Consider the following 13845-nt stretch of genomic DNA (forward strand, 5'->3'; position numbering starts at 1 on the left):
AAAGAACCTTCACTCAACACCACTGAAGTTTTAAAGGGATCATCGGACCTTTAAGTCTTTCAACATTGACAACTCAACTTAATAATGATTAAATTTAAAATATATTAAACTTTATTTTAAAACTTTTAATGTTGGCAACATTCAAATCTCAATTATAAGAATGTGAAAATAGGTTAAACACAACAAGTTGATAAACATATATTTATTTATTGCTTATTAAATTATTTTTTCATTTCTTGTTTATGTAGTTTAATTTAATATTTTATTATTAAAAATTTTAATTAAGAGTTTTAACTATGAAATTTTTGGCGCCTTAAGATTTAAAAAAATTATTAAATCCCATCCTAAAATCCATTATGGCGAGAATGCAACCAAAAAGAGGAAGTAGTGCAGAATTATTATTATTATTATTATTATTATTAATTAACTAATTAATTATTATTTTTTAAAAAATATTTTTTCAGTTATTAGAGTTTGGAACGTTGCAATCGTTTTTGTTTTTAGTTTTTTCTGCAGGAATATTTTTTACGAAAAATTTTTAAAAAATTACTATAAATTCTATATTTTAAGAATTCATAATCTTTTATTTTCATGCCTCATACATAATCTTTTAAATTCTAAGATTGTAGATTATAAGCCTAAGACTCAACCATACAATTCAACTTGTAAGGTACGTGTTACTCCAACTTATATATTCTTTAATTGTTTTATTTTCGATCGATGTGAGACTTGAAGATTTTTTAAAATATTAAACTTATGAATTTAAATATATATATTTTATTTTTCCTGCGAATTAAAATTTGCAGGAAAAGTTACCTGCAAAATTTTTCTACTATTTAGTAAATATTACTTGCGAATTTATTTTTGCAAGAAAATCTGCAAGAAACAAAATAAAATTCTTACAATATTTTTTGCAAATTTTAACCATGGAAATTTTTTTTTTCGTGATTATTAAAATTGTAGCAAAATTTGTAAGAAATATATGTAAATTATTTTTTGCAGGAAAATTCGCAAAAAATTTCTGCAAATATTTTTTTACAGAAAAATTCATAAAAAATTTCTGCAAATATTTTTTTGCAGGAAAATTTGCAAAAACTTTCTACAAATATTTTTTGCAAGAAAATTTGCAAAAAAAAATAGCATTTTTCTAGTAGTGCTGGAAAAAGTTTATGAGACTATTTAAAACAAAAAATTTATATACTTTCTCCTCTAGGGTCAAATTGGATCTTTGTCCAAAGAACCTTCTCTCAATACCACTGAAGTTTTAAATGGATCATCAGACCTTCAAGTCTTTCAACATTGACAACTCAACTTAACAATGATTAAATTTAAAATATTTTAAACTTTATTTTAAAAACTTTTAATGTTGGCAACATTCAAATCTCAATTATAAGAATGTGAAAATAGGTTAAACACAAATTGATAAACATTTATTTATTTATTTCTTATTAAATTATTTTTTCATCTCTTGTTTGTTTAGTTTAATTTAATATTTTATTATTAAAAATTTTAATTAAGAGTATTAACTACGAAATTTTTGGCGCCTTAAGATTTAAAAAAAAAAATATTAAATCCAATCCTAAAATTCATCATGGCGAGAATGCAACCAAAAAGAGGAAGTATAGTGCAGAATTATTATTATTATTATTAATTAATTAATTAATTTATTTTAATTATTATTTTTTTAAAAATATTTTTTTCAGTTATTAGAGTTTGGAACGTTGCAATCGTTTTTGTTTGTTAGTTTTTTCACAAATATTGAGAATCCTAAACCCGCCAAAATGTTTAAATAATTTATAAAATATTATAGATAAAGTTTATCCATAAACGATTCATGAATGAAATTATTAGAAACTTCTATGTAACTGTAATCAAATTAGTTTTTTTTATATATTAAAATATAACTTATCATATCCAACAATTAAATGTAAAATACAGCACATATAACATAGAAAGTCTATATAATTTGTTATGATTATCTACACTATATATATTTAATGACATTAAAGTTTGTTCTGTTTATATTATATTATATTATATTATATTATATTATATTATATTATATTATATTATATATATATTACTCATAAGATACTTTATCCAATCCTATTCACTAAATATATCTTAAAGGATTAATTTAAAAGATGGTTCATGCATGTTTCTAGACATTATTTTAAAAAAAAATCTAATATGTTTAAAATTTTACAAAATGATGAAAGAATTATAGTAAATTTTTTTCCATAATAAGTAACTTTTACAAATTACACTTTTAGTTAATATATTTTCGGTCACATTTTATTGATAACCAAGTATTTTAAATATCAAACATACTGCTACTATTATTTAATATATTATACACATAACTATTTATAATTTAATTATGACTGAATTTAGAATATATAATTTTTAAAAAAAATAATTTTGACAGCAGGCAAATCTAAATTATAAATAAGAAATCTCGAGATGAGTTCAACTCAACAAGTTAACATTGCATCTATTTAATTATTTAGATATTAAATTATTTTAGTCTATTTATTTATTTATTTGAATTAATATGATCTTTTATTATTAAAAGTTCAATTATAGCTATTAGCTACCAAAAGTTTCGAGCCTGAATATAAATTTTAAAATTTATAATAAAAATTATAATTTGATAGAAATAAAACTTTGATATAGTGGAAATTATAAAATTTTATCCATAATTTTTTTAAAAAATTTAAATAAATGAAATAAGATTATTAAAAAATATTGAAATTATTTTAATATTTATTAAAAATTTAAAAGACCAATCCTAAATCACTATTAAAATGTTAGAGAAGAAATAGTGTAAAAAATATATATTTTTAAATTATGTTTACTTTATTAGAAGTTGATTCGGGAACTCCAAAATATATATTTTTTTTATTTTTTTTCACAAAAATTGACTGTCTTAAATTTTGACAATATATTAAATTTTATTTTAAAACTTTTAATTTTGACGGCAGACAAATCATACAAATGTAAAAATAGGTTCAAATCAACAAATGATTCCATTTATTTATTATTAAATTATTTTTTTTATCAATATGTTTATTTAGTTTCATCTAATATTTTATTATATTAAAATTTTCAATTAACAGTTTTAACTATCGAAATTTTGGCGTCACGACTAAAATTTTTGAAATTTACAATAAAAATTATAATTCAATAAAAATACAATTTTAATATGGTGGGAGTTTACAGAATTTTAGTCGACACTTTCATAATGTTTTTTAAAATTTAAATAACTAAAATAAGATTATGAAAAAGATTTTAAAATTTTATAATAAAAAATTATTAAACCCAACCCTAAAATCCATTACCATGAGAATGCAATGAAAAAGGTTACTGGAGGTTGGAAATAGTTAATAAGTTTTTTCGTTTTTTCACAAAATTGACAATTCTAGATCCGCCAAAAATGTTTAAATAATTTATAAAATATTATAGATAAAATTTATCCATAATTGATTTATGATTTTTAAAAATTTTAAATTTTGAAAATCGCGGTAAACTTTAAATTATAAATAATCACCTTTTCATTACATATTCATTACTTATAGCCCTCTCATCTTTCACTCTCTCTTCTCCATTTCTTCATTCTCATTTTCTTCCATTTGCTATCGAATATACTAAATTTTCAACAAGCAACTTTGTATCTTCCATTCTTGATGGCTAATATGAATCCCAAAATTCCCTTCCATATAGCCACCATTAACAAGCCACAAGATGAATACAACATACGGGTGAACAATGCCAACATACCTTTCAGTCATGCTATGCTAAAATGGAGTGACCAAGAGAAGAGATTTATTCATCCTTTGGTTAGTTTTTTACATTTAATTTCATTAAACATCAAATAAACATATATTTTTTTTTTTATCTATTTATTGTATTTTAGTTTTTAACATTTCTTTAACAAAAACTTATATGCATAACACAATGACACACAAATTAACACAAACTTAATTATATATTTGTTACTTATATTTATGCAAATATTGGTCTTGTAATTTAGTTGTGTATGTATGTGTAGTATAAGTTTATTTTATATATATAAGAGTGGAATGGTTAGTGTAAAAAATCACTGTAAAATTATTTGAATCAATTTAGTTTTTATTATTAAAAATTTGACTAATGTAGTAAATTTCACAAATTTTGACGTCACAATTTAAATTTTAATGCTATCATAATATATTTTCAAAATTTTAAAAATAGAAGTAAGATTATTTATTAAAAAAGATTAAAAGGACATTACCTAAAATTTGACTAATGCTGTCATAAGATATCTATTATTGGTAGTGAGCTTACTCAGTTTTGTGTTTATAGAACCAAAATTACGCCATTCTTGTATGGACTCAAAATAACAATTTTATTATTCATTTCAGGAAAGTTTCTCTGCCATGAGTTTTGTTGATCCTGATGTTAGGAATGTTGTGCCTGTGAAACCTTCCCCCATAGAAAGCACCTCTTTCAAGCTTGTGGACACACTGGAAGATTTGTGTGAGTTGGCTGCTAAGCTGCATTCTGCTCATGAATTTGCGGTAAAACATCAGCACTTCATTGCTTCTTAAGTTTTGTTTTCAACTTTCTTTCTTTACTTATTATGCAAATGTACTAATAGTGATTGAGAATATTTAGGTTGATTTGGAACATAATCAATATCGCTCCTTCCAAGGCTTGACTTGCCTTATGCAAATCTCAACAAGGACAGAAGATTTTATTGTTGACACTTTGAAACTTCGTACTTTTATTGGACCCTATTTGAGGGAAGTGTTCAAGGATCCTGCCAAGAGAAAAGTTAGTGGCACACAATTGGTCTTTCTTTAAACTCATCATATTTTCCTCATTTTGCTGACCCAAATTATGGTATAATTAGGTTATGCATGGGGCAGACCGTGATGTTTTCTGGCTTCAGCGAGACTTTGGCATTTACATTTGTAATTTATTTGACACTCATCAGGTTTGTTTAAAAATAAATGACTCAGATTATTGCTCTTATTAATTAGACAATATTATAATCTTCTTTACTTTCTATCACCCAGACTAATATATTTACATTGATTTTATTAGGCTTCAAAGGTGTTAAAACTAGAGAGGAAGAGTTTGGAGTATCTTCTTGGTCATTTTTGTGAGGTTACTGCAAACAAAGAGTACGTTGTCTTTATGTTTTTTTACTTAAACTTTTGGATATTAGGTTGTCTTACCAATGTCTAATCTCCTATGTCTTTACCATTGTCTCTATCTTGATTTGTTTTTTTAGTTTTAAAATACTTCAATTTTAGAAGTTTTACAAATTGCACGTGACCTCCTTGCAGATACCAGACTGCAGATTGGAGACTACGCCCCCTTCCTTACGAGATGTTAAGGTATATATCTATTTTGAAACTTCACTATTTTGATCGTTATGTGAAGCTTTCCATGATTTTTTTCAATTTGTTCTGAGTTTGGTTTTAGCTTGATAATTACTAATACAACGTCATGGACAAACTAATTACTCCAGTTTGTTAAACTGTTCTTTTGATTACAGATATGCCAGAGAAGATACACATTATCTGCTATACATATATGATTTAATGAGGATTGAGTTATTTTCTATGCCTAAGGAGTCAGAAAGTATTGATACTCCACTGATGGAGGTATTTATTTCCACCTCAATGTTATTAAGTTTATATAATAAAATTGATTTAGTTGCAGATTAGCTTTGCATATATTTCAGAGTTAGCAAATATATTTTCTTTGGTTTAAATTTATTTGAAAGTGTTTGAGCAACCTTGAAGTCTTTAAATTTAATTAGCAAAGTAGTAGGAAACAACTTTTCTAGTTCTACTTTTTTTAAGGTTATTTGTAGTGCTATGCTTGTTTAGAAAAAAAAATCGAGGGAAATTTATATATTTTTTTGAAACTTATATCCAACACTTATGAAAAATATTATTTTTCCCTCCAAAATTATGCTTATCCAAAGAACCATATAGTGGTTGGTGGTTTCTAATTGCTTCAACCTTTTGTTGCTTCAAAGATACCAAGTTGAGAATAATTTAATTAAATAAGCTCCAGATTTATCTATCCTTACCACAAACACAGAACAGAAGATGTTCTTTTGTTCCATTCTTGAAAGTAATAAAAGACTTTTATTTTATTGGCTTGAACTTATATATACTCCTGTTGCAACTCTTTGTTCCTGATGAAACCTGTTTGACATATTCGTATACAAATTAAGAATTTTTTAAAAATACTATTACTCAAAGTCATTAATCAAATAGTGATACAACACATGACTTAATTTTATTATCATATGACTTGAATTGCTCTTGACTGACAGGTTTACAAGGGCAGTTATGATGTCTGCATGCACTTATATGAAAAAGAAATTCTGACAAGGAAGTCATTCCTTCGTATATACGGGTTTGTTACCCTTTCAATTGTCATTGTTTCATTATTATACAGTTGTATATAAGATTATAAGTGACAAGTGTTCCATGCTTTTGGTACAGGTTGCAGGGAGCTGGTTTGAGTGCTCAACAACTTGCTGTTGTTTCGGTAAGTTTCTCTTTATTTTCTTATTTGTAGCACTAACATTGCATTATATGATTAGGAAGAAAGTGTTGCTTTATTTTCCGTCCACCGCTATTGTGTAGTAATTAAAAAACTTTCCAATTTGAAATCTTTTGATATAAACTATGTTGGTGGTTTGAAACCATAAAAATTCCAATTGCTGCTATGTGCCATCAGATTTTATCCCATGATACAAGTCATTTTTATTGTTTATTTTTTAACACAATCCATAATAGCATAAAACATTCAAAAAACTAGGGAAATGTTGGTGTGTTGCATGTTTATATTGCATTAAATTTGGATTCCTTGCTCTCAGTTTTGAATTTGTTATCTGTTACTGTTCATATATTTAATTCTATTTACCTTGCTTCCAGGGTCTGTTTGAATGGCGTGACTTTATCGCCCGTATAGAGGATGAGAGTACTGGATATATATTACCAAATAAATCTCTTCTTGAAATTGGTAAACAAAACTTATGAATTTTCTTATCTCTGTAGCAATTTGGTTGTATCATGACAACTTAATTTTTATTTTCTTGTTTTTACAGCTAAACAGATGCCTATGACTACAAACAGCCTCCGTCTATTGGTAAACTCGAGGCATCCATACGTGGAGCTGAGTCTTGAAAATATTGTTAACATAATTAGGCACTCTATTCAGAGTGCAGCAGCATTTGAAGAAACTGCTCAGTTACTGAACAAAGGACATTGTACCTGTCTGAGGGCACACTCCTGTTCTTCCTAGTGAAAGGGGACCGAATAAGAGCTCCAACGATGTCTTCAAAAGTGGGGGGAGGCACCTGCAAAAGGTACTCCGACGCTCAAGTTAGTATATGCACGAGTATCTAGGTTAAAAATGAACAGTGACATACCTTGTTACGTGAGACCTATTTATAGCATCTGACATGGGCCTGAGCGTGATGGGCCCTATTAGATGTTTACCAAATTAGGTAATACGGTACTAATTGGTCGTTTAGGCTTTAATCATGTACTTACCTTTCTTGACTGTGATTACTTGTTATGACTCGCCTAACCCTTCGGCAAGAGGCCGAGCCGTCTAATCAATACTAGTCGGAGCGGCAAATGACCGAACCGTCCAGTCCGTACACGGCAGCCTGTATACTTCCGGTATGTTATATGTCGGCGCGGCACCTGACCGAGCCGACTCGATGAATGATGATGGTCCATATTTGCATTAACCAGACTGATGTAGGTTCTCGGCCTCATGCCGAGCCGATGTTGATGATGATGCTTGTACGTGGCTATGCATGGGTGTCTGACGAAATGGCACGTGTTGGTCAACGTGACCGATAGGGACCTTCCGGTACAGACATGATATTGCTACTATTGAAGAAGCCACTGAACAATTGATTGAAGCTCATCCTGTAACTAATAATATGCTTAGCAATTGCCACAATTTTGGGCAGTCCCACGTCAGTCACCTGAATTCATGGAGTTCAGCTTATAGAGATGTTAGACAATTTCACTTAGCGCCAATTGGTTTTAGAGAGCCTATTGTCCATCTTCGTCATTTTCCTATAATGGTAGCCATTCCTTATTCAGGCAGACATATGTGGAGGGCAGGTGTTAGACAGCCCCACATGCTTGTCTCCAATTAGGTTTAAGTTGAAATCTAACACACGTGTCGGTAGAATGTAAAAGTTGAAATTTTTGAGTGGTATAGGAGAAATTTTAAAAGTTGAGCATTTGTGAGCTTCATTAGCACAATCACAAGTTGGTAGTAAATAACTCTGTACATTACAGTTCTCAATTCAGATTCAATAAAATTTTCAATTTCACTCTCTTCTCTCTCAAATAGTATTCAATTTGCAGAATTTTTATTTTTTTATTATTAACTTTATTTATAAGTTCTGTCTTTTATTTTTATTATTTCTTATGTTGAGATTTCAAATTACAGTTAAGAACGTATTTGTTGCTTGCTGTCTTTGCTTCTTTTGGAATCTCATTTGTGATTTGTACAGGATTAATCCAGTAACGTATAGAATAATAGTAAAACAACATTCTAACTCAAAACCTACTCTTTTGGTAAGATGACTGAAGACATTTCTTGAATGCACTGTTTACAATTAAAAAGATAAAAGGTGAAGTTGCTAAACTGAATTTAAGTTATGTCTAGAGATGAATGTCAAGTCAAAAGAGAGAGTGCAAAGTGTTAGAAGATAAAAATTATCCGCTGATATTTTAGTTCACACGTTAGAGAATCCAAAAGACAAGGTGTAGTGAGCTCCACATCTAAGGATAGAAAAAATTTCAATCATACTTTGCATTGCTAGTCTGTATGAGTATTACTATTTTTTACTTTGGATATTCAGTAAAGTTCATATCATTAAGCCTCTTTGGATAATGAAGAACACTTCTATAAGAATTTGGATGCTCATGAAGTTATTTGTTAAATTGGAATTCTATTTATATCCATCTTTGATATTTGACAAAATTATAACTGTTTCTTTAATCCTTTTGTTATCAAGTTTTATCCAGATTTTAAAGACCTGACAATTATGCAGTGTCCATTGCCTTGAAATCATGCGCAGGTTTGCGGAACCTTGGGCTGGGGAAATGATTCATGGATTTCTTAAGAAGGAGAAGATAGAAAATGATAAAGTTCAGGATATTTTTGTGGGGTCTGCATTCATTGAGTTGTATTCAGAGTGTTGGACCAATGAATGATTCTGTTAAAGAGTTTATGGAGTATCCAAAGCCAGAAGTGATTTTATGGACTCTGATAGATACTAGGTATGAAAAGAAAGGAAGTCCTGAACTTGCACTTTGATCCGGTAACACATGTTAGTGCTTCTTCTGTTTGTGCTCAGTTGTCTGATTTTAACCTTGGATATTATATATTGGAGCCCAATGATTGCCTGTCGTGCTGATACTGGAGCTGAAACAAATGCATTACATCTTTAAAATGAAATGATAGATAAGATAATTGAAGCCAACAGGGGTTACTGTGGTTAATGCACTGCGAGCTTGGTTCAAATTTAGAAGAAGGTATGCATATTCATAAATTAGCAGTCAATTATGGTTAAGTTGGATATCACTGTCTCTACAGCTCTTATGAAAATGCTTTTCACCTGAAAATGCAATTTTGACCTTTTCAACAGAATGGCCAAGAAGAAGGTAGTTTCTTGGGCTGTTTTGTTTAGTGGCTATGCTAAAATTAAATGCAGACTATAAATGGAACTCGAACTGATACTATTGCCCCAGTGAAGATTCTTGCTCCAGTGAAGACTAAAAAAAAAAAAAACATGGTCGAGATAAAGAATGAGGTTCACAGTTTCATAGCTGGTGATACATTCAATGGTGAGTCTTATCAGATGTATGAAATGCTGAGCAAATTAGATGCAAAAATGAGAGAAGGTGATGATTCTCCGTACAGATACAAGAAATCATTTTTAATCATAGCTTTGTGGAACTTAAATCTGATGGGGGAGTTTTCCCATGGCATAAAGATATATACCATTATTTAGATGGTTTACCCTCTGGCATTCAGATTGAGGAAGTTATTTGTGGCCAGAATTGAACTACCTTTGCAAGCACTTTTTCTGCAGCTAGACTTAGCACAGCCAATTGTAACTATAGACTACTTTTAACTTTGTTTATTTGTTTTTGTAAGTTTAACTTGGTTATGTAGTCAGTATTTTATTTTTGACCTACTGAGTTGGTTTTTTTGTATTTGATAGAAACTATTGGAAATTTAATTTTCCTATAAAATGCCTGAATTTTCCTTATTTAAAGACAACTCCCATCTATTCTTGTGTTATATGACATGGTCAAACAAGCTAGTATGAGCAGATAGTGTGTAGCTCAATATATGTGTGCGCGTATTTACACCCTTTTGCATTTACACCCTTTTGCTTTGAGTTGTGAAATTTATCCACAGAAAGTTTCTATATCAACACTGCCTCATTGTTTTGAGTTGCACCTTTTGTTTGTAGTTTTGGGTTGAATTATTGTTTATAGGGAGGATTATTTTCAAGTTCTCTATAGGTAGCAAACCAAGTAGAAGTATCATGTAACTGCATCAATTGATCCTCAAGAAAATCATCTTTAATAAGAAGGGAATCAACACTCCCCCCTGAATCCTGCTCATGTGATCTGCTACCAAATTCTCTACATTCCTATCTTTAATCTCAATATCAAACTCCTGAAGGTGAAGCATCCACCTGATCAATCTGGGTTTTGCATCGGGCTTCTTTAATAGGAATCTCAAAGTTGCATGATCAGAAAATACAATAATCCTAGAGCCTAGCAAATATGAACAAAGTTTATATAAAGCAAACACAATAGCTAGAAGCTCTTTCTCAGTGGTGGTGTAATTAACTTGAGCTTCATCCAATGTGCGAGAGGCATAAGCTATAACATGAGAAAGCCTCCTAACTCGTTGAGCTAAAACAGCTCCGAGAGCAAAGTTGGATGCGTCACACATGAGCTCAAAAGGAAGCTCCCAATCAGGCGGTTGTACAATAGGTGTGGTGGTAAGCCGCCTCTTCAACTCTTGAAAGGTTAGCTAACAAGGGTAATCAAATACAAACTCCACCTCTTTCTATAGAATCTTTGACAATGGGAGTGCAATCTTGCTAAAGTCCTGGATGAACCTCCTGTAAAAACCTGCATGTACAAGAAAAGAACGTACCTCCTGCACAGAAGTGGGGTAAGGTAGAGAAGCAACGATATCAATCTTAGTCTTATCAACCTCAATGCCCTGACTTGAGACTAGGTGACCCAAAACTATACCATGTTTAACCATAAAATGATATTTCTCAAAATTCAACACAAGGTTAGTTTGGATGCACCTATCTAACACTCTAGACAGACTCTCTAGGCATGCATCAAATAAAGAACCATAAACAGTAAAATCATCCATAAACACCTCCATGCAATTCTCCAACAGATCAAAAAATATACACACCATACACCTCTGAAAGGTGCCTGGAGCGTTGCATAAACCAAATGGCATCCTAGTGTAAGCAAATGTGCCAAATGGATAGGTGAATATGGTCTTGTGTTGGTCCTCTGGTGCATTATGAATCTGCATGTACCCAAAAAATCCATCTAAAAAGTAATAGTGTAATTTACCTGCCAGCCTCTCTAACACCTAATCAATGAATAGAAGAGGGAAGTGGTCCTTAAGAGTTGCCTGATTGAGTCTTCTATAGTCTACACAAACTCGCCAAATGTTCTGAACTCTGGTTGGAACCAACTCAACATCCTGGTTCTTCACCACAATCATCCTAGTCTTCTTCGGAACCATCTGCACAAGACAAACCCACTTGCTATTAGAAATAGGATAAATAATACTTGCTGTCAGTAGCTTTATGACCTCTATCTTCACCACATCTAAAATAGTAGGATTGAGTCTTATATGTGGCTTTCTCACGGGTCAGAGCTTATCCTCTAGTAAAATTTGGTGCATGCATATGGTAGGACTAACCCTAGGAAGGTCAGCAACAATCTCTCCTCCTGATCAGATTTGAGACTGCTAGCTATAATGAGAGAAAGCCCTTGGTTACCCTCTAAAAAAGCATACTTCAAATGTGCAGGTAAAGGCTTCAACTCCACTGATGGTGTCTGTATAGTGGATGGTGATGACAAAAGAGGTGGAGATGGCTCGACTATTGGTGGTGAAACATTTATTGATGTGGCTAAATCTGTTGTACCTGAAATAGCAACACTAATTTCTGCACAAATAGCACACATAGATGAATCATCACAGGTACATGATGGATGGGTCAATGAAATCAGTAAAATCAACAAGCAAATAATCATCAAAATTTGTGCAATCATCAACAATTAAATCAATAACATCCAAATTAAAAACATAGTGATCCTCTGTTGGATGTCTCATAGCCTAAAAAATATTAAACTGCACTAGATTATCTCCAAACTCCATAAAAAGAGTCCCTGCATGCACATCTTTGTCCTTGCTGTCCTTAGGAATGGTCTCCCAAGGATTAATGTAGCATGGCTGGATGACTCGCCCTTCATCTCTAAAATGTAGAAGTCCATGGGGAAGAGAAGGTCTTCCACTTTGACAAGCAAATCTTCTACAACTCCAAGTGGTTGCATAGTGCTCATGTTTTCCAACTGAATGACTACACCTGTAGGAATCAAACCTCCAATCTGTAATGATCTAAAAACAGATCTAGACATAACATTTATTGAAACTCCAAGATCTAACATAACATTTGTAAAGATTTCTTCTCCTATAGTACAAGGAATCGTAAAAGTTCCTAGATCTTTGCACTTCTGTGGAAAATTAGGGAGTAAATCACATGGAATAATGGCATACATATTTTTCTTTTGGAGTAATGTAGAACCATTTCTCCCCATGTTCACTCTCTCATCACCCTTCAGCTTCCTCTTGTTGTTACACAATTCCTTAAGGAACCTTGCATATTTTGGAATCTGTCGAATGGCCTCAAAGAGAGGAATATTGACTTCCACCTTGCTAAACATATCCAATAGCTCACTATCAAGCTCTAATCTCTTTTTTGCTGCTGTTGGTCTGTTTGGAAAGGGAAGTGAAATCTATTTGTTGACAGTTGCATCATCATCATTATTTTCAACTGCACCTGCAAAAGAAGAATCACAATCTGGTGCTGCAACTGATTGTTGCTGCACTGGTGGTAGCTCCTTTCCACTTCTCAAGGTAATGGCACTCACATTCCCTTTCAGATTCATAATTGTTTGGGAGGGAAGACTGAAGAATCTTGAGATTGAAATCGATTTACTTGAGTTACTAATTGTCCAATCTAAGTCTTTAAATCTTTGACAGTTGCATCCATGTTTGTTGAAATTGCATCTGTTATTTTTGAAGTTGTATGTTTTGTGCAACCATATGTTGCATCATCTCCTCTAATGAAGGTCCACTCTTTTGTGTAGGTGAAGGTGGAGGTTGTTTTTGTTGCTTGAATGGAGGCTGGTATTTGATTGGCCATTGTATTTAGGCCATTAGAATAGGAATATGCAAGGATCACTTAAATGGACTAACTAGGCTAAACTAGGTTTAATTTGGAAGTCATTTAAGTTGCATTTGAGTCACATGTTTCTCACCACTAGTGGTTGAACATGTGCTTACTCAAATCAACCCTAAATGTCATCTAAATTAAACTTAGATGCATATGAGGACCTAAACTCACGGCCACACACATGTGGGCTGAAATTTGAATTCAAATCTAGGCGCCAAAATGTGTAGCTTGATTTAGGCGCCAATGCTTCTCATTTCCGTGGCCTATTTAAGTGAATCTTCTTCATT

The 13845-nt window shown here is 31.2% G+C and overlaps 1 protein-coding gene across 1 annotated transcript; it reads left to right on the top strand.

Annotated features, from left to right (window-relative positions):
• The first annotated feature begins 1634 nt into the window (after positions 1–1634).
• On the top strand, positions 1635–10318 carry LOC145950059 (protein RRP6-like 2). Its single transcript, XM_083060984.1, has 11 exons — positions 1635–3839; positions 4404–4559; positions 4657–4815; positions 4895–4978; positions 5089–5168; positions 5334–5384; positions 5546–5654; positions 6338–6420; positions 6510–6555; positions 6945–7032; positions 7118–10318. The coding sequence occupies exons 1-11, from the start codon at positions 3687–3689 to the stop codon at positions 7312–7314; spliced, it is 1206 nt and encodes a 401-aa protein (XP_082917110.1). The 5' UTR covers positions 1635–3686; the 3' UTR covers positions 7315–10318.
• The last annotated feature ends 3527 nt before the right edge of the window (positions 10319–13845 follow it).

This window comes from Cajanus cajan, chromosome 1, assembly GCF_000230855.2.
Source record: "Cajanus cajan strain Asha chromosome 1, NIPB_CcT2T_4, whole genome shotgun sequence".
In the NCBI taxonomy this organism is placed as follows: domain Eukaryota; kingdom Viridiplantae; phylum Streptophyta; class Magnoliopsida; order Fabales; family Fabaceae; genus Cajanus; species Cajanus cajan.